Source organism: Lynx canadensis, chromosome D4 (genome assembly GCF_007474595.2).
Source record: "Lynx canadensis isolate LIC74 chromosome D4, mLynCan4.pri.v2, whole genome shotgun sequence".
In the NCBI taxonomy this organism is placed as follows: Eukaryota; Metazoa; Chordata; class Mammalia; order Carnivora; family Felidae; genus Lynx; species Lynx canadensis.
The window spans coordinates 86,997,668-87,019,554 of record NC_044315.2 but is presented as its reverse complement, the minus strand read 5'-3'; the positions used below and the strand labels follow the sequence as shown (position 1 = coordinate 87,019,554).

The following is a 21,887-nucleotide window of genomic DNA, read 5'->3' as shown; positions in this document are numbered from 1 at the left end:
CCAGTTCCACTACACTAGGTGACCGCACTGAGGCAGAGGGCTATAGCCCAGGATGGCCACCTTCTCCACCGTGCAGAGATCTAGAGAAAACTGGCCTAAGGAGCAAGAATGAGCAGCCTACGGGAAGAGCACAAGAAGGACCGTGTGGCCCCAAAAGGACTCTTGGTACCTGGTGACATTCTAGTTCCTAGTTCCAGGCCCACACGAGAGTCAATCATACATCCTACCCTTGGTTCTGGGAGTCACTTCTCTATCCTTAAAACAAACATCCCTTTTTGCTGGTGCTGGGATGTACAGTTTTTTCTTTACAGTGAGAACACAACCACACAGAGAAGGAAAGCACAGTGGGAAGAAAACCCAAAAGCCAGGTTTGTCTTTAGCACTTGGGAAAAAATGTGTGAGACTGGATCCTAATGCTGTTCACCAATAGCCTATGTCCATACTGCTTCCCGATTCACGCCATGCAGTGGCACAAGGCTGCTTCAACCACTGTCCCCCTCTCGTGTGATAACTGCATTACATACCTCCAAGAAGTCAAAGAGGAGAGTGGCTGTCACATCTGACAGGGGCTCCATATTTAAGATTTGTGCCAACCAGCGCCAGCCATGATTTAAGCCGTGAGGGTGAATCTGGGAGCAAAGACACTTGGTCATGATTTGCTCTCCTTGTATCCGGAGATCTAAACTCCCAAGGTTATCATCCAGCCATTTCTAAGTGACATGAACCCTCAGATCATCTCAATCAAGCACAGGCCGCAGGGCAGACACAGCACACGCCGAACAAACTCTGTTTTCAAATGTCCCAACACACCGGAACCCACACATTGCCTACAGGATCCCTTCAGTCCACATCTGACAGCTCTGGTTTCAGGGAGTCCGCTGACCAACAGTTATCCATACAGATGTTTTATTTATTATTCTTGGGACCTTTAGCACAGAATGTGGGACACAGCAGGTACACAATAAAAACTTGGATTCAATCAACTTACATTCCCTTCTCTTAGGTCTCTGAGTACATTAACTTCTCCATCTCTAATCTGTATCCTTTGAGAAAAGCACTAGGCTGGCAAGTCAAAGACCCGCACCCCAGCCGTGGCTTTGTCACTGACTATGTCACTATAGCTCGCTGGGACTCCATCTGCTCATCTGTGATGTGAGGCACAGACCAGGTCTAAAATGACAGTGACGGGGCGCCTGGCTGACTCAGTCGGTAGAGTGAGTGACCCTTTTTTTGTTTGTTTGTTTATTTACTTTTGGGGGGGCCTGGCTGGCTCGTCAGAAGAGCATGTGACTCTTGATCTCAGGGTCGTGAGTTTGAGCCCCATATTGGATGTAAAGATTATTTAAAATAAATATAACTTTTAAAAAAGTGTTTATTTATTTATTTTTGAGAGAGACAGAGCATGAACAGGGGACGGAGAGGGGCAGAGAGGGAGACGCAGAATCGGAAGCAGGCTCCAGGCTCCGAGCTGTCAGCACAGAGCCTGAAATGGGCTTGAACTCATGAACCATGAGATCATGACCAGAGCTGAAGTCAGAGGTTTAACTGACTGAGCCACCCAGGTGCCCCAGAGCGAGCAACTCTTGATCTCAGGGTTGTGAGTTCAAGCCCCACGTTGGGCCTAAAGCTTACTTAGAAATAAATAAATAATAAAATGACACTGCGTCATTTTTATTTTTATTTTGAGAGACAGCACGAGTGGGGAAGAGGGACAGAGACAGAGAGAGAATCTGAAGCAGACTCTGCACTGAGCATGGAGCCAAACGTGGGGCTCGATCTCACAACCCGTGGATCACAACCTGAGCCGAAATCAAGAGTCAGACACTCAACCGACTGAGGCACCCAGGTGCCCTGACACTGTCATTTAGACTCACTCCACCTAATAGAATCTTCTATAGAACCTTAATGACTGGTTTACAACAGACTCTCATCTCACAGACCCTCTTATAAACTCAGTTCTTTAAAGCCTCAGCTGACTCAATCACTGAACAAAAGCTTCTGATAGTCCAAAACTTCCTAATAGTTAACATCAACTTCTCTAGAACATACCTAGGGAGCGACAATACATCATCATGTAACCAGACTGCCCGCTTGGCAAGAAGGGCAATAGTCCCTGTGGACAGAATACACAAATACAGTCTGGCCCCTCTCTTGAGAGCAAGTCTTTTCTACCACCTGTTGTCGGCCTCCATACGGCCACCGGAGCTGGATGATGGCGGCGTAGAGTCGGATCATCCCAGACATGCGCTTTAGAAAGTTGTCCTGCTGTTCCACTTTGGAGTCCTTCACTTGGTAGCCAAGCGTCCTGTGTAGGAAGAAAAAATTCAATGTGACAAGGCCAAAGTGAGGGTGACAAATCACTTATTTTTTACGGCTAAAAGAAACAATCTAGTACTATTACATTTAGCATTATTATTAGTATTGTTACTTTAAATATTTATTTATTTTGAGGGTAGGGAGGGGCAGAGAGAGAGGGAGAGAGAATCCCAACTAGGCTCCATGCTGTCAGCACAAAACCTGACACAGGGCTCAATCCCACAAGCTACAAGATCATGACCTGAACCGAAATTAAGAGACGGTTAATTTTGGGGGCGCCTGGGTGACTCAGTGGGTTAAGCATCCGACTTGGGCTCAGGTCATCTCACAGCTCATGGGTTCGAGCCCAACATCGGGCTCTGTGCTGACAGCTCAGAGCCTGAAGCCTCATGCTCTGACTCTCTCTCAAAAATAAACATTAAAAAAAAAATTTAAAAAAGAGTTGGACACTCAACCAACTGAACCACCCAGGTGCCCCTTATATTATTATTTTTTTAAGTAAGCCCTAGGGCCCAATGTGGGGCTGGAAATCACAACCCCGAGATCAAGAGTAGCATGCTCTACCCACGGAGGCAGCCAGGCACTCATTTTTAGCATTATTCTTCTTATATGATTACATATTATTACCTCTGCAGAAAACTTTGTTTGCAAAGCACACACATCCACGATCACATCTGTACATCATCACATAAGCCTTGCGAGGTAAACTCACAAATTTTTTTTTAACATTCTGTTTTTAAGCATTGTCTGCACCAACGTGGGGCTCGAGCTCACAACCCCAAGATCAAGAGTTGCACACTCTCCTGAAGGAGCCAGCCAGGAGCCCCAAACTCACAGGATTGATGGATGTTACGACCCTCATTTGCAAATAAGGAAAATGATGTTCAAAGAGCTTACATGACTGCCCCACTTTGCAAATCTATTAAATGATGAAGCAGGGCCAAATTCTAAGACCCCTCCCGCCCCCTAATTCTAGATCCAATATTCTTTTCCTTAAACCATACTGACTATTGCAGCTGAATCCACAAATTCCCAAAGCAGCGAGTTTGTATGAAAGACACTGGATTCTCTGATAGAAAGTCAAGGTACATATGAGGAGTTGTGAAGGGAGGGAGAGCAAACCCCAGTTCTCTCTGTATTTTATTCAGACCCCGGGGAGAGTGAGTGAGGAGAAAAACTACCTCACCTCTGGTAGTCTTCCAAAGCCATTCCCTCCTTGAAAGGTGGGTAGAAGGGAACTGAGTAGGGACACTTCCTGTGGAGATGTGCAAGAATGAGGTCGCCCACTCTGGGGTGGAGCTCCCAGATCCCAGACGCCACAACCGCAATGGGGAATGCCGCTTCGTGGTGAGAGGCCACCTCCTCCTCTCCTTGTTTCTGCGGGAGCAGAGACGGGACCCCTTGGTTACTCTGGAGAGAAGCAGAAGGGCTGCACACAGACCCATCCCCATACCTCTGGTTACAAAGTTTCTCACCACAAACTTCTCTGCCAGCTTGTACTGGACAAAATCCAGGCCCTGTGGGTTAAGTGTGACGGACACAGAGCGCCCGCCAGACTGAACTGGTTTTCCGGAGAGCAGGTTGTGGATCTTGTCAAAGATCTCCTTCAGCTTTGAGCCTGGATATGACAGAGATAAAGTCAGTTAAAAGATTCAACTGCAGGCCACACTGCTTCTCATCACTGCAGTAAGAAAGCCTCTATGAAAACCCAGCCGGGCAGCCCCACACAAAGTCAGAGTCTAACATCAAAATACTGTTGCAGAAAAGTACACGACAAGCAGATGTAGATTGTCCAGGATGCAGGAGTACAGAAGGCATGGTACTATTTCAAAGGAATTCCTTATTTGGGAATGAACAAATTCTGAAATCGACATACCAGAGAGATAAACAGGATGGACATAGCTGTTAAATGGCCACAGATCCCGTGGGCTATAGCCGGCGTCCCTAAAGTAGTCATTTGCATCTCTAGGAAAACCGTTCTAAAGGCTCTTCCCAGCTCTCAGTGACTACCCCCTCCTCTGGGACCTGCCCTCCATCCTCAGATGCACAGAAGCGGGCTCCTGGCGGCTATATTTGTATTCCGGATCCAGTAAGCCCCAAGCCCACACTGGCTACAGTTTGATTAGGAGTAGACCAGCTGAGCCAATCAGCCAGCTCACAGAGTCACGTCCTGGAGGTGGCTGGCCCTGCAACACACACGCTCACAAACACCGGGGACTTGCATCTGCCAAGTGGACCAAAGACCAGTGGTCTATCTAATAAGAGATGTACAGAAGGAAAACGAAAGAAAAGGGTCTGAAGGTTTCTAGCTCCTGAGACCTAGCCCCATTCCTGCCAGTAGATTCTGAGAAAACACCCCTTTATCTTTAGATTAAATGTCTTTTTCTTTTTTGGCCTATGCAGATCTGAACTGGTCTCCATTACTCAAAACTTAACGAGCTATCAAAATAGTAGCACCCACTCCTGCTAAGTCATACTTCAGTACTACTTTACTGATGGTTTCAAAGGACCCCACTGGCCAAATTCCCTGTCAATTCCTTCCTCCATGCCTCTCCACCCCAACCCTAGGGCTGGCATGGCCTCCTACATCCCATATGCCACACCAGCACCAAAGAGATTAAATTCTGCTCCGAATCTAACCACTGCCTTTAAAGAGGCAGGAATGAGATCATTTCTTTCCCAGTCATTCAGCATGTACTGAGCACTAACTCTAGAGCAAGTCTGCATCTGGCTCTTCAAAGACTCACAGTGATGGTGCAGACAAAGGGAACATAGTCAAGAAATATCCAGAAAAGTGAAGACCAGCAAAACTAGAGCCTGATCGGATGTGGAGAATGAAACAGAGAGAGCAGTCAGGGGGAGGACTCCCAGGGTTCCGGCCAAGGTGCCGGAGTTGCCAGTGGTGCTCTGGTTCCTGAGAGCAAACAGGGGAAAAGGAGGCATAAAGGAGGATGGGGAGCTGATGTCTGCATACCCTGAACGTGGGGTAGGAGAGAGACACCGGCAGACGTCCCCTAGGGGCCAGAGCAAGGGGCTCTGAAGCTCTGAGGAAAGAGCGCACCAGAGGGACACTGGGGAGCCACCCGCACAGAGACAGCATCTGAAGCCCTGAGGGTAAGTGGACTGGGAACCAAGGGTGACAGCAGACTCCTGGGAAGCACCTCCAGTTAGGGATTAGGGTGGGGACAGGAGACTGAGGAGCCCACAAAGGAGGAAGGGAGGTGGCAGGAGAACCTGGAAATTCATTTTGCCATGGAAGCCAAAGGAACAGAGTTCGTAGAGAAGGGAATAATCACCAGGACCAAAGAGAAACCTGAGGAAGGCTAGAAAAGACAGATCTTGAACCAAAGGAAACATACTTTAGGATGTGAGTAACTCAGCATGTTTAAAAGAAAAGGAGCCTGTAAAAGGGAGTAATTTTGCAGAAACCAGGAGATTAGGTGATAAGCAATGAGGCAAGTCTTGAAGGGGATGGGAGAGCGGGGAACAAAGGCAGAAGCAGAAGGGGAAGCGTGCACGGACAATGCCTCCCTCCACATGCAGACACAGACTAAGAGGCAGGGGTACACGTGTGTACGCGTGGAAAAGGCTGGCATCTGAGTGTCCCACCCGCTGGATTTCCCCACTGAAGGAGGAAGCAAAGCGGTCTGTGGTTGGCTGAGAGGTCAGGACTGGGGACAACCCTAAGGACAGCAGTGAAGGGGAGGTAAGGCTGTCAGGTCAACCTCGTCCCTGTTGCTGTTGCCAGCAAAGGAAACAGCACTTTAAAGCCCAGAGGTGATATGCGGTTATTGATTTATACCTTGTCCTGATCCAGAGAGAACCAGCAGGGTGATACATAAGTTCCATCACAGGGCCTCTTGTGGGCAGGAATTATAACTTTTCTACGCTTTCTAGGCAACAAGTGAATTAGGGCAAGCGGGACCCATGCTAAGTCAGAGCAGCTTTTCAGCTGTTCGTGCTCCCCAGCCACTGGACAGCATGGCCTGCAACTTGGAGGCTTCCACACCTTGAGCTCTACAAAAACGAACCTCTGTTTCTGAATGAAGAGAAAAAAGGGACTTCCCCTTGTCTGGTTCTCACTCTCTAAAGCTCAGTCTCTGGAGAGAAAAGGAAGATGTTCTAAAGTATGAAGGCAGGTTTAGGGGAGCCTGGGTGGCCCAGTCAGTTAAGTGTATGACTTCAGCTCAAGTCATGATCTCACAGCTTGTGTGTTTGAACACCATGTCGGTCTCTGTGCTAACAGCTCAGAGCCTGGAGCTGCTTTGGATTCTGTGTGTGTCTCTCTCTCTGCCCCTTCCCTGCTCACACCCTGTCTCTCTTTCTCTCAAAATTAAACATGAAAAAAAAAATATTCAGGCAAGTTTCGAGCTTGGATAAGCTAATGGCTCATGTTGTAGAACAAAAGCAAAGAATGTATGTTACATCCTAGGTTCCCTGAGTGATGTTTTCAGCAGTAACTTTTTTTTTCTAAATATGGATTCTTGTGATATATTTTTTTAATGTTTACTTTATTTGAGAGAGTGAGAGTGCAAGCAGGGGAGGGGCAGAGAGAGGGAGACAGAAGATCTGAAGCAGGCTCTGTGCTGACAGCAGAGAGCCCAATGTGGGGCTCGAACTCCCAAACTGGGAGATCATGACGTGAGCCGAAATCAAGAGTCAGACCCCAACTGACTGAGCCACCTAGGCGCCCCTTCAACAGTAACTTTCAACTTCAGGTAAGACCCTTCTTAAATAATTTACTGTTGATATACAGCTTATTTATAAATCAAGTCAACAAACACGTAATGATCGCCTTCTACATGTTGAAGAGGAAACAAAAGAGAGTAAGACATAACTTATACGTGCCTGACCCAACGTCATGTCATTTGTTGGAACAGACTCCGTCTACGGGAACCTTACGGATGAGTAGATGTGGAGTCGTACAAAATAACAAAGTGAAGCGAAGGGCCATGTTCTGAACTCCTCTCACCAACCTGCAATGGTGGAGATTTGGCTCACTGGGATGGTGGCAGCTTTCTGGAGGTCCATCTTTACCTTTTTGGCCTGCCAGGAGAGAACAGTGAGAGGGCAAATAGTGTCCGGAAGAGTTGAGTAGATGACAGCAGGATTAGGGAAGGTGACGTGCTAGCAACATTCCTCTGGGACACGGGGCTGTTCAGAGCACTCCCAGGCCCAGACAACTCGCAACTTACAGCCCTCCGTACCTGACTGTCTTTGCTGTTGGTCAGCTCCTCAAAGGCCAACACGCACTGACTGGAAACATCCTGCAGCTGGTGGTACCACCGCATTGTACTGTCTTGTACCTTTACTTGGAGGTCTAAGGAAGAGAAGAGAGGCTCTCGTAATCGTACTCACTGACCACTTCACGTGAGCCAGGCACTGTTCTAATCAGCTGATATAGGTATTAATGGCTTTCAAGGACCCTAGGAAGTAGACACCATCATTATCTTCACTTTCTACATAAGGAAATAGGCATAGAAAGGTCAATTTGCCAAAGTCGCATTGCCAGGAAGTAGAAAAACCACATTCCCATGGACCTGGCTCTAAAGCCAGCATTCTCAACCATTATGCTTGACTGATTCTCTTACATATGCAGTGAACATACACTGCGTAATATTTATTTTAAAAAGTCAGAGCAGCAAAACCTGGGATGATACATCTACTAGAATTATACAGAATTTCAAATCCTCGTGGCAAGTGCTGGAAGTCAGGCTCCGCATCAACCAAACTGAATGTAATTCAGTAAACGTACAGAGTTTTACATTATGTTAACAGTTCCGGTAAATTGTCCTGAAGCTTAACACGATATTCAAACATATTCTTGTCTCCTTTCACACTCTGGGCTAAAGGACCGTATCCACGCCAACACCCACCTTCATTCTGTTTCCCTCCTGGGCCCTGGCTGGGAGCTGGGGTCTCTCTGTGGACCTCTGGCCCCTGCTGCATGTGTGAGTCTCGCCGCTTTACCTGGGCCTCCAAATCCTGCCTCCTCTTGTCCTCACAGGCCCTGGCGATCTCCTGCTGCAAGCTTGTAAGGAGGTCCCGCATTTCCTGCAGGGCTCTCTCAGCCACAGCCTGGTCCTCTGCTGTGGGGAAGCCGTTCTGTCAGGGTGACAGAGGCAGAGCTTAGCATCTATTCCCCAGGCACCTGTGAAGCTGAATCACAGCTCACACAATACATTGCTAAATTGGAACTGTTGCACCCAATGGAGTACCCACATTCAACATGCTGATACCTACTGCGTTCCTGTCCTCTTAAAGGTAATACTGATTAAACCATCACATCCACAGAGTATGGATTTTTCCATGCTCTCACCAACAATGCTGGGATAATTCTTTAAAAGCTTGTGACAACAGTCTAGATGAAAATGATACCACGTTGGGGCACCTGGGTGGCTCAGTTAGTTAAGCGTCCGACTTCGGCTCAGGTCATGATCTCGAGGTTTGTGAGTTCAAGCCCCATGTCAGGCTCTGTGCTAACAGCTCAGAGCCTGGAGCCTGCTTCGGATTCTGTGTCTCCCTCTCTCTCTGCCCCTCCCCTGCTCACGCTCTGTCTCTCAAAAATAAAGACACGTTAAAAAAAAATTTTAATAGCTCGGAGCTTCTTACTCTTGGCTTTCTAGGTAGACAATCATATTGTTATCAAATTACATTTCCTCAAATATTTCTCCTTTGTCTTACTACATTTTACTGGCTAAAACACGTTAACGACATCAACAATTTGTTACTATTGTAGCAACATGGTACATTTTTATTTCTTTCCCAATTTTAATGGCATGTCTAAAACGTAATCTATGTTTTTAATGTTGTTTTGAGAGAGTGAGAGAGACAGAGACAAAGAGAGAATCTCAAGCAGCCTCCACGCTCAGCAAGGAGCCCAAGATCACAACCTGAGTCCATATCAATAAGACACTCAACTGACTGAGCCTCCCAGGTGTCCCTAAAATGTAGTCTTAAATGGATACATAATCTATCATGTTCATGAGAAACATTTTTTTTTTAAGTTTATTTTGAGACAGACAGAGACAGCACAAGTGGGGAGGGGCAGAGAGTGAGGGGGAGAGAATCCCAAACAGGCTCTGTGCTGCCAGTACAGAGTGTGACGTGGGGCTCAAACTCACAAAACTATGAGATCATGACCTGAGCCAAAACCGAGAGTTGGACGCTCAACTGACTGAGCCACTCAGGCACCCCGGGAACACATTTTAGTTTTTAATTTACTATTATTTTTTAATAGGAAAGGATGTAGAATTTCAGCATATACTTTTACAACATCTAACAAGACAAACATATGACTTTGCTCCATTAACTTATTAGTGAAATTAAGTTCATGAAAAGACTTCATAACAATCGATCCAGCTTTTCATTATCCTTAGAATAATACCTCTTTGGTTATAGCACATTATTGTTTTGAGGCACTGATAAATTTGACTTATCATTATTTATTTATTTATAAATGTTTATTATTTATTTTTGAGAAAGAGAGAGACAGAGCATGAGCAGGGAGGGGCAGAGATAGAGACACACACACCGAATCCGAAGCAGGCCCCAGGCTCTGAGCTGTCAGCACAGAGCCTGATGTGGAGCTCGAACCCATGAGCAGCGAGATCATGACCTGAGCTGAAGTCGGACGCTTAACCAACTGAGCCACCCAGACGTCCCTACTCATCTTTTATTTAGAATTTCTGCTCATAAATGAGAATGCATATAAGCCGGAGTGATGTTCCCATTTCTTTCAGTGTGCTATTTTGTTAGAATATGACCACCAGAATCTTAAGACGAATCGAGAAGTGCTGCCATCGTTTTGTATATTGCCCTACAAATGTGTTTTGTAGTTTTGTCTGTTAAATCAACGAGGCCTCCCAATTTATTAATTAAATAAATTAATTAATTACTGTGTACATCTATGTATGTAGGCAGGTGGGTCAGCAGGCTCCATGCTCAACGTGGGGCCCAAACTCACAATCCCAGGATCAAGAGTTGGATGCTCCACTGACGGAGCCAGCCAGGCACCCCTTCATTCATTTCTAAAGATTTTATTTTTAAGTAATCTCTGCACCCAACGTGGGGCTTGACCTCATGAACCGTGAGATCATGACCGGAGCCGAAATCAAGAGTCAGACGCTTAACCAACTAGACCCTCCACTGACTTTTTAAAACAAAAACTTGAGAAGAAATAAGAACTAAGGGTAGGAACATAAAAATCATAAAAACGTGAATTGGTACAACTTTTGGGTAAGAGTCAAGAACCTTAAAATTATTTCAGTAATTCCTTTTCTAAAAATTTATCTCAAAGAAATACAAATAAGACGTATATAGAATGGTATTACTATAGTGCTATGCATGGTAGTGAAAACACAGAAACTTAAATGTTCAACATTAAGCATGTCTTTTTCTATCGTTTTTTGGTATCATTACATGTGGAAAGTACCCAATTCCACGTGTTCATCAAATACTGAATATCTGCCATGTGTTGTGGCAATACTTGTCACTTTTTAACACTGCTTTAACTAAAAACATCAGGGGCACCCGGATGCCTCAGCTGATTAAGCGTCCGACTTAGGCTCAGGTCATGATCTCCCGGTTAGTGGGTTCAGGCCCTGCATCGGGCTCTGTGCTGACAGTTCAGAGCTTGGAGCCTGCTTCAAATTCTGTGTCTCCTTCTCTCTCTGCCACCCCCCCCGCCCCGCCTCTCTTAAAAGTAAATAAACATTACAAACATTCTTTAAAAAAACAAAAAACAAACATCAAAATATTTTTAGTGATTGTAGTAATTATGTGTTCAAAATACAATGTTAACTGGAAAAAAGCTATAGACATTGTCATAAGGTTTCAATTTTTACCATAGCACACCAGGTGTTCAACAAAATATTACTGAATGAACTAAAGTATTTTGCAATCAGAATAAACAATTATTTGTTTAACCTAAGATAAGAAACTCTGGATGTATAAAAGTCCACTTTGGGGTAAGGGTAACCCCCCACATGCACACTCCTTGTCAGGGAAGAAAAAGAAAACGCTAATGGTGATTATTATCTCTAACAAATGATCTTGCTATTTTCTACAGTAAGCAAGCATTGTTTTTTTTTTCCAGGCACTCCTTTTAAATCAGAAAACAAATCTGCACTAAGACTGTCCATTTCCTTGGGGCGCCTGGGTGGCGCAGTCGGTTAAGCGTCCGACTTCAGCTCAGGTCACGATCTCACGGTCCGTGAGTTCGAGCCCCGCGTCAGGCTCTGGGCTGATGGCTCAGAGCCTGGAGCCTGCTTCCGATTCTGTGTCTCCCTCTCTCTCTGCCCCTCCCCCGTTCATGCTCTGTCTCTCTCTGTCCCAAAAATAAATAAACGTTGAAAAAAAAAAAAAAAAGACTGTCCATTTCCGAGCCAGAAGACCAGGTCGCTCCGAAGCTCGCTCACCTCAGAAGTGGCCCGGATGATCCCCGAGACGAGGCCGCACAGTTGGTTGCCCCGGGTCCGGAAGGCGGACAGGTCCACCTTCAGCACATCTTTATGCTGCTCAGAGGCGTCCAGCTGCTGGTTGAGGTGCAGCACCTCCTCCTGCAGGCCATAGAGGCCCCGCAGGCGGACCTGGCCCTCTTCCTTCCGCAGCCGCTCCTGCTCCACCTGCTTCAGGCGCTGCTGCTCAGCCTCCCTCAGCTTCAGGTTGAGAATCTGCAGGAGGGGTTGTCCGGTTACCTCCCAGGGGCACCGGGCCTTCTGTTTCTACATTCCCCAAGCCCCGTGTGGGCTACATATTTTACAGATGGCCCCCCCCCTCCCCCAGCAGGTAAAGGGAGTCACAGGAAGGCAAGACCCGGGTTAGAGTCACACCAGGACGCACCCACAAGAAGTCTCCCAGGCTCTGACCTTTGCTCTGTGACGATGCTCAGCTTTTAGCTTCTCTTGGTGCCCCAGGGCTTCTCTGGAGCTGCAGGATGAATGGCAGGAACGTCAGGGATGCTTCCTGAAACTGTCTCACCTTACCTCTCCTAAAAGCCTCCCTCTCCTTGCGACACCTTGGTCACCTCTCCAAGGCTGGGCATTTTTCTAGGTTATGAGCTTCACTGGCTATTTTATTTCGATATTTAAAGCCTCAGTAGGTCAACTCTTTCCCTTGGGGTTTCATGCTGGGACAGAGGTCGGGCTGAGCACACGGACGTTCCCGCTCACCTCTTCTCCATCACTTCCCGTAAGTCCTGGAATTCTTTATGATGTTTCAGTTCCTTCCGTTCATCAAAGCGCTTCAGTTGTTCAGATGCCATCTCAGAGAGGGCTCGCACCTTCCTCTCCTGCTCCTCTTGCCACTGCCTCAGGCCCTCCTGAAAAGAATCAGCACCTGCTCTCTGCAGCTCTGTCGGCACCTTGCTCATTTACCCGTGCGGAACATCCTCCCGTCTGTCCTTAATTCCATCAGAGATACTCAAGGGCATGGAACCAGCTGCTTAGTTCGCAGAAACCATGCTCAAGTCGCCTCTCCTCTCCGAGTGGATGTTTACACCCGGCTGTTTTGGAAAGTTCTCCCAATTTGCCCCTCGCGACTCATGTCACTCCAGTATCAGCTAGGAATGGACAGGTATTTACCATCGTGGTGTCAAAGAGCCCCGTGCTTTTAAGCCTCCATCCTGTGTACTCTGATTTTAGAGTAATCAACAGAAATACTCATACTAATTCCATAAACATGCTATACACATTCCTATCTACTCCTTTCCTCACCTTATCATCTCTGCCTACATTTCCTCCCCCACCTCCGCTTAGGAAAGTCCCCTTCCTAGATTCCTAAAGGTATTCCATTTACTATTCATGAGAGTATTCTCATCTGGTCTTTAAGAGTGATGTGACATTTTAACTACTAAAATTTAAAGGGTATATATCCTTTGGCACTGGTTTATTTCTAAGAATTTATCCCAAGGAAATACTGAACGTGTGTGCAAAGATGTATGAACAAGGATGCTCACTGCAATCCTGTCGATGATGGCAGTAAATTTAAAACAATTTACATTAACTGGGGATTGACTACACATATTATAGTAGGTCAGACTAGAGAACACTCTGCAGCCTTTGAAGAGGACAAGATGCTATATATACTGGCATGAAGATATGGCAAAATACATTGTTAGGATGTCACGTTATTCTATTTTAAAGCTTCCAGTGCAAGAAGGCAAAGTGAACACAGCATCTATAACCTCTCCTCCGAGACTCCGTTTAAATATGAGTTGGGAAGGGAAAAAGGACTCAACAGCAGAACGTGCATGGGATTGTCAGCAGGGAAAAATTTTCACCATGCTTCTGGAACACAACATCTCTGTGGAAGAGTGTGAACTGACAGCAGAGCTGAGCAAACGTGAGGGTGCGTGCAAACACAAGCAGACTACGTCTCTCAGGGAGAGAACCAAGCTACCAGAACCTCAAAGAGGCTCAGGACTGGGCAATGCCAGATCTAAAACCAGGTGGGGTTCACGGGGCTGAAAACAGAGATATCAGCTGAATGTTTTCAGACGAAACAGTCAACTCAAATCTCCCCCCTCCGCCGCGTCCTCCCAAATCATGAGATCAGAACAGTCAGTAGCCAGGCATGTGTGCTGCAACGATTTTTTAAAAACATCTTTTCGGGGCGCCTGGGTGGCTCAGTCGGTTAAGTGTCCGACTTTGGCTCAGGTCATGATCTCACAGTTCGTGAGTTGCGCATCAAGCTGTCTGCTGTCAGCACATAGCCCACTTTGGATCCTCTGTCCTCTTCTCTGTTCATCCCCAACTTGCACTCTCTCTCAAAATAAACACTGAAAACCTCTTTTCATGTGCTTCTTTGTACCTTTGGTAAAGTATCTCTGTTTTTTGCCCATTCTGTACTGGATTTGTTTTTACTGTTGTGTACTGTGTAATGATTTAAAAAAAGAGATCTGCACAGGGGCACGTGGGTGGCTCAATCCATGAAGCGTCCGACTCTTGACCTCAGATCAGGTCATGATCTGACAGTTAGTGCGTTCCAGCCCGCATCAGGCTCCATGCTGACAGAGTGGTGCCTGCTTGGGATTTTCTCTCTCTCCCTCTCCCTGCTTGCATGCTCTCTCTTTCTCAAAATAAATAAATAAACTTAAAAAAAAGAGAGAGATCTGCACATTCTCTGACCCTCCCATCTCCTCCACTTCAACCTGAGCAGCCCCTCATGACTGCCTTGGCTAAGAGAATGTGGAAAAGAGAAATAATGTTACATGATTCCTGAGACGAGGCCACGCAGCTTGCAGCTCGGGCAGTATCTCTTACAATGCTTGCTCTTGGAACCCGACCTCTGTGCTAGGAGGAAGCTCCGCCACATGGAGAGGGCAGATGTTCCAGCTAAGTAACTGCAACAGCTACACAGGTCAGTGAGGAAGCCTCTGGAAGAATTCCAGACCTTGTCACTGCAGCCACAGAGACCCCAAGTGAGAACTACCTAGTTGAGCAGGTTGACCTCCAGAAACACGAAGGACAGGAATGAAATGTCAGTTGTGGCTGTAAGCCACAAGTTTGGGGGCGATTTATTACACAATCATGCATACATACTCCCAGCCAAAAAAACAGAGAGTTCTTCCCTACAAGAAAATGAATAAATTATCCAGAGATAACTGGATCAGCTAGTGTGGAGGCCGGTATTCCAGAACATATACCCTAGGAATTCTGACAATTAGGAAGTTCAAAATCATAATAATTTTGTTCCTGACAATGCACCTGGAAACCTTGGTCCAACCACTGGTAAATAAAGATCGTTAGATATTTGAGGAAATTCTATACCCTAGAATAATGAATCTAGAAAAAACAAATTATTTCAAGGAATACAAATCTGAAAAAAACTTTAGTATGATATGAAATGAGAATTAAATGCTCTGAAAAAGGAACACACGGAGAAGAAAAAGCCCATGAAAGTCAAATATATAATTTATTTTATTTAAAAAAAAATTTTTTTAATGTTTATTTCTTTTTGAGAGAGAGATAGAGACAGAGCATGAGTGGGGGAGGAGCAGAGAGAGGGGGAGACACAGAATCCAAAGCAGGCTCCAGGCTCTGAGCTGTCAGCACAGAGCCCGACATGGGGCTCGAACCCACAAACCGTGAGATCATGACCTGAGCTGAAGTCAGATGCTTAACCGACTGAGCCACCCAGGTGCCCCTAAACACATAATTTAAAAAACAGGTAGGTACATAGTTTTTCAATTAACAATGGAAGGATAAAATTAAATCTCTTGGAAAAGAGAAAAAGACAAAAGGAAAATGAGAGGAAGGATAAGAGAAACAGGGAATTAATCTATGAGATCCAATATCTGACTAATAAAAGTTCCTAAAACGAGAGAAAAAAAAGGCAATGGAGAGGAAGAGAAACTAATCAAAGGGGAAAACTTTCCCGAAGATGAAGGGCATTAAGTGTTCAGCCGAAAAGGACTCCCCTAGCCAGGACCTGAGCATTCCTCACCATCCACCTTGCCAACACCCAAGAGGAAGCAACCAGACCCTTTCACTCAGAGTAAACAGTCTTCTACCTACATTTTACTTATTTCTCTTGTTTACTTCCATCTCTCCTCACCAGTACAGAAGCTCTGTGAGGGCCTGAATCCGCGTCTGCTTTGCTCACTGTTTTATCTAGACCTAGAATAGCGTCTAAGCGCTCCATAAGCACGTAAGTGCTTGGTAACTATGTGTAGACTCAATGAATGAACAAACGAGGGTAGATGCCAGAAGACTTTCACATTATAAACTCACTTGATCTGTGGAAATTCTTACAAAACCATGCGTTGTCTTTCTAACTGCAAAATCATAACGTCAGCTCCCTGGGCTCAGGCTTAGTTTGAGGCAACATGGCTAACGGCACCAGGATGGTTGGAATCCTCCATAAATACGGGAGCCATTGGGGCGCCTGGGTGGCGCAGTCGGTTAAGCGTCCGACTTCAGCCAGGTCACGATCTCGCGGTCCGGGAGTTCGAGCCCCGCGTCAGGCTCTGGGCTGATGGCTTGGAGCCTGGAGCCTGTTTCCAATTCTGTGTCTCCCTCTCTCTCTGCCCCTCCCCCGTTCATGCTCTGTCTCTCTCTGTCCCAAAAATAAATAAACGTTGAAAAAAAAAAAAAATTTTTTTTTAAAAAATACGGGAGCCATTATGGTGCCTCCCTCAGGAAAATGGTGAAGAAGACTGAAATAGGCCAGCCCCCCAAATATACGTGCTCCTTCTGTGGCAAAACCAAGATGAAAAGACAAGCTGTGGGGATCTGGCATTGCGGTGCCTGCATGAAAACGGCAGCCGGCGGTGCCGGAGCCACACGGCCACTTCTGCCGTCACAGCAGAGTCTCCCATCAGACTGATGGAGGTGAAAGGCCGTAGAAGCTACGCCACCTGAAATACAGCCAGCCTATAATAAATGGGTTCGTTTACATAACAAAATTACTTTGGTTTGTTGTTAAATTCATTAATTAGATATTCTCACTTGTGTTACATTAGTTTTGCTCTCTCAAAAGACCTGAGAATTAAAGTCCTTCTAATTTTTTTGAGACAGCGAGCCGGGGAGAGGCAGAGAGAGAGAATCCCCCAGTGCAGGGCTCGGACTCACAAACCGTGAGATCATGACCCAGAATGAAATCAAGAGTTGGACTCTTAACCAACTGAGCCGCCCAGGCGCCCCTAAAATCCTTCTAATTTTTATTGGAAAAGCATGAAAAAAATAATAAAGTCAAATAAATTATTAAAACAGAATTAACCTTTCTTCAAGAGGCTGTTAAGATCCATCTTCTCAGTATAACCTTATCTGACAACCCCAGATCATCTTCCAATTCTGGAGAAGTAAATGGAAACCAGGAGAGCCTAAGTAATTTTCTCAAAGTCACATGCAACACAGAAGAGCTAGGATGAGCTAGGATGTGAACCTGATCTATCTTCCTTCAGAGAGCTCACCTTTTTTTTTTTTTTTTTTAATGTTCATTCATTTTTGACAGAGAGAGACAGAATGAAGAATGGAGGGACAGAGAGAGAGAGAGAGAGAGAGAGAGAGAGAGAGAATCTGAAGCAGGCTCCAGGCTCTAAGCTATCAGCACAGAGCCCAATGTGGGGCTCGAACCCACAAACTGTGAGATCCTCACCTAAACTGACGTTGGATGCTTAATTGATGGAGCCACCCAGGTGCCCCAGAGAGCTCACTCTTAAATGCTACGTTACACTATCTCCCCAAGTGAATCAGGAGCTACTAGAATGTGGGGCACAATGATTAGCACGAGGTGGGCATTCATAATGCCTGAAGAACTGTATTTAAATGTGGCTGCCGTGGGTCAGGCCTACCCTACTTCATGCGACACTTACTCTTCCTCTCATTCTGTGCACCAGCTCATACATCCGGATGCAACCTTCCACTTTGATCCCCCGGGAGGACTGAAGTGCCATAGGTTCTGCATGCTGGGACTCATGTTTGTCCTATACAGACAGAAAATGGAAAAATTAAGCATTTAAGATGGTAAAGTTGATGCTACCCCTTCTACATGAAAACCACATCCCTACCTATGAACAACCACCCAGAAGAACAACAACAGAACAATTTAGGTTAGAACCAGTGTGCTTGTCATGATATGGATCTTGTTCTCATTGTTTTTCGTTGTAAAGGGAATAATAATATAAATTACGTTTATATAATAATATACAAACCAATAGATGGGTTATTTCTCTGCACAATTTTAGTTTGCTTTGTTTTTTGGCTTGCTTGTTTTGATCTGCCTGGCAAATTGTTCCCCATTCTTCTGGTAAGAGTCAATGTGTGCTGGGGTGGTTTGAATGGAGCCATCCCAACCCACATCCCCAATTGTTCCACCCTCCTTCAAGGGGTAATCATGTGACCAGCCTACCGATCAAAGTACTCTATCCCCCTGTGCCAAGCTAGGCCAGACTCCATCTCTGAACTTTTCTGATGGAGTTATCTGGGAAGGCTTTCTACCTCCGAGGATGCTAACCTAAGAAGATGTGTGTCTACGGTCACTAATGGCCATCTTGCCACATGGAGTCTATAAGAAGGATGGAACCAAGAAGAGTTAAGCAGAATTGAGCGGACTGGCAAAGCCCTGTATGTGGGTTGTTGGATCAAGTCAGAAATAACGTAAAGCAGAGAGAAGCAGAAAGTATATTGCCCGGATCTAACCGATTCTATATGCATTCACAGACTTACTAGTCATGTGAGCTAATTAATTCCTTTTTCTCTTCCGTTTTGCTTAAGCTAGTTTGAACTGGGTTTCTCTCAAACCCCCGAAAATTCCTAAATGACACAGTAATTCATTATATAAAGCCATCTAAAAGTTTATTTAAACCTCAAGAATGAGGGGCGCCTGGGTGGCTCAGTTGGTTAAACGTCTGACCTCAGCTCAGATCATGATCTCATGGTTCGTGAGTTCGAGCTCCACGTACGGCTCTGCGCTGACGGCTTGGAGCCTGGAGCCTGCTTCGGATTCTGTGTCTCCCTCGCTCTGCCCCTCCCCCACTCGTGCTCTGTCTCTGTCTCTGTCTCTCAAAAATAAATAAACATTAAAAAATTAAAAACACAGGGGCGCCTGGGTGGCTCAGTTGGTTAAGCGGCCGACTTCGGCTCAGGTCATGATCTCACGGTCCGTGAGTTCGAGCCCCGCGTTGGGCTCTGTGCTGACAGCTCGGAGCCTGGAGCCTGTTTCAGATTCTGTGCCTCCTTCTCTCTCTGACCCTCCCCTGTTCATGCTCTGTCTCTGTCTCAAAAAAAAAAATAAACATTAAAAAAAAAAAATTAAAAACACAAAACAAACAAACACCTCAAGAATGATGGAATTCTCTCTCTGGAGAGGACAACAGCAATTTGGCCCAGTACCAGGTTTACAGATGAAGAGACTGAGCCCTGGGGAGGGAAAGATGACTGCCTGTGGACATGTCACAGCACTGGCATGACTGGAACTGAGAAACACTCATAGAAATTTAAAAAAAAAAGTGTTTTTTAACTCTATAAAACAATAATTAAAATAATTCTAATTCACAGAAGTTGTGAAAATTGGTACAAAGAGGCTGATGCACTCTTCACTCAGTCCCCCCCCCAATAGTAACAGCCATAAATACAGTAAAATATCAAGAACAGTAAACTGATGTTGGTACAAGCCACAGAACTTCTTCAGATTTCGCCAGTTGTACAGGAATTAATTTGTGTATGTGTATCATTCCATGCAAGTTTATCTCATGCATAGATTGGAGTAACTGCCATCATAATCCCGGTGGTACGGAACCACCCTGTCACCACAGGCGTCGTATGCCACACCTACCTCCATACCCCTAATGTGTTCTCTAGAACACTCTTATTTCATGAATGTTAAATGGATGGAATCATACAGTGTGTTCCTTTATATTTGTATGCAGATGAACTACTTCTGGAAGGATTACTATCCATGCCCCAAAAAAGAGAAAGGAAGAACGGAACTCCACCAGTAACAATTTAACTGCTTTTAAGGAAGAGAAACAAGCAAAGGCAGGGACAAAACAGAGTAAAAAAAGAGTAAAAATGCATTTTTTTCCCACAAATCACAATTTTTTTTTTTTTTTTTTAAAGAACTAATGATAAGGTACATCTAGACAGCAGGTCTAAACTTTACTGTAAGCCTCCAGCAGCCAACCAAAAAGGGAGACCTCATGAGTTAAATGCATGCAATATTCGTGAGAAAAAAACAATCCAATTGCTGAGGAAATTCATTACTATCATTGGTACTAAGAACAGAAGGGAATCTCTCTCCCCCCTCTTCATAAAGGGAACGCTGTGGTGTAGTAAATGGCATCCTTAAAACAGCTACAAGGAGCCACCATTATTTTCCCCAGAGTAAGGTCACTGTCGTATGACAATCTTAAACACTTCAACTTTTTTTTATTTTTATTTTATTTATTTATTTATTTATTTTAACATTTTATTTATTTTTGAGACAGGGAGAGACAAAGCATGAACAGGGGAGGGTCAGAGAGAGGGAGACACAGAATCCGAAACAGGCTCCAGGCTCTGAGCTGTCAGCACAGAGCTCGACGCGGGGCTCGAACTCACGGACCGTGAGATCATGACCTGAGCCGAAGTCGGCCGCTCAACCGACTGAGCCACCCAGGCGCCCCTACTTTTTTTATTTTTAAGATTTTTATTTATTTTTAAGTTTTTTAATTTTTTTAATTTATTTTGAGAGAGAGTGTGTGCATGTGTGCAGGGGAGGGGCAGAGAGAGGGGGAGAGAAAGAATCGCAAGCAGGCTCCATGCTGTCAGTGCAGAACCCAACGTGGGGCTCAACCTCACAACCCTGAGATCATGATCTGGGCTGAAATCAAGAGTTAGACGCTTAACCAACTGAGTCACCCAGGTGCCCCAAGATTTTTATTTTTGAGTAATCTCTACACCCAATGTGGGGCCCGAACTCATGACTCAGAGAGCAAGAATCGCATGCTCCCCCACATGAGCCAGTCAGGGGCCTCTTAAATACTTCAACTTTTCAGCCACCACTGCCTCCGATCTTAAGCTAACCACAAACCTTACCTCGGCTCCATCTGGTGTTGCTGAGGAAACTGGTGAGAAGGCAGGGGTTCCGACGGGAGATTTGGGAACACAGGAAGGTTGTTCAAGGTCTGAAGTGGATCTGGAGGATTCTGAAGTCTCAGAGGATAGTTGATTCTCTTGCATGTGGGGTAAGACATGGTCTACCACCCATCCGGAGTAGGAAGAGAGCTTGGGAACAGACCTACATTCTTCCAAAACATCCTAGAGAAAAGAAGAGGGTGAGGCCCAACTTGCATGTAACTGATCTAAGCAATCAAAAATAATTTTGTCCTTATAATCCACTACCTGCCTCACTGAAAACTCTAAGGCCTAAATACATACATACATACACACAAAGACCCAAACTAACTGTACTAACAATTAGAGATGAAGAGAAAATAGTTTCTTGATAATGACCAACTCCTATCCCTTTTATTTTTTTTTAAGTTATTTATTTTTGAGCAAGAGAGAAAGAGACAGAGCACGAGTGGGGAAGGAGCAGAGGGAGAAGGAGACACAGAATCCGAAGCAGGCTCCAGGCTCTGAGCTGTCAGCACACAGCCCAACACGGGGCTCGAACTCATGAACTGTGAGATCATGACCTGAGCCGGAGTTGGCCACTTAACGGATTGAGCCACCCAGGAGCCCCATGACTCCTATCCTTTTAGAATATCAGACTAAATAACTCTAACCACAGAAAAAGGAACGATGCACAAAGATGGTCAATAAAACATATCTGAAAGCAATTTAAAACATCAGAATGGAAAAGGACACGAGGAATTTTGAAGTAAACTACAGTATACACAATCAGTGGGATATCGGTCATTTAAAAGCATGGATTGTGGGGGGGCTTGGGTGGCATAGTTGGTTAAGCATCTGACTCTTGATCTCGGCTCAGGTCATAATCTCGTGGTTCATGGGTTCGAGCCCCACATCAGGCTCTGTGCAGATGGTGTGGAGCCTGCTTGGGATTCTGGCTCTCCTTCTCTCTGCCCCTCCTCTGCTTGTGTGCGCTCTCTCTCTCTCAAATAAATTAAAAAATAATAATAATAA

General features: G+C 45.4%; 1 protein-coding gene across 1 annotated transcript in view; it reads right to left on the bottom strand.

Moving 5' to 3' along the window:
• The window catches only part of GLE1 (GLE1 RNA export mediator), a 31,264-nt gene that overhangs the window by 4,211 nt on the left and 5,166 nt on the right, over positions 1–21,887 (bottom strand). The window contains exons 2-13 of the mRNA XM_030294177.2: positions 20,835–21,056; positions 17,633–17,743; positions 12,489–12,637; positions 12,186–12,246; positions 11,736–11,990; positions 8,193–8,421; positions 7,524–7,636; positions 7,293–7,362; positions 3,792–3,934; positions 3,503–3,693; positions 2,176–2,305; positions 525–629 (exon numbers count right to left, since the gene is read on the bottom strand). Coding sequence (XP_030150037.1) covers positions 525–629; positions 2,176–2,305; positions 3,503–3,693; positions 3,792–3,934; positions 7,293–7,362; positions 7,524–7,636; positions 8,193–8,421; positions 11,736–11,990; positions 12,186–12,246; positions 12,489–12,637; positions 17,633–17,743; positions 20,835–21,056 — 1,779 coding nt within the window. The remainder of the gene's footprint in view (positions 1–524; positions 630–2,175; positions 2,306–3,502; positions 3,694–3,791; positions 3,935–7,292; positions 7,363–7,523; positions 7,637–8,192; positions 8,422–11,735; positions 11,991–12,185; positions 12,247–12,488; positions 12,638–17,632; positions 17,744–20,834; positions 21,057–21,887) is intronic.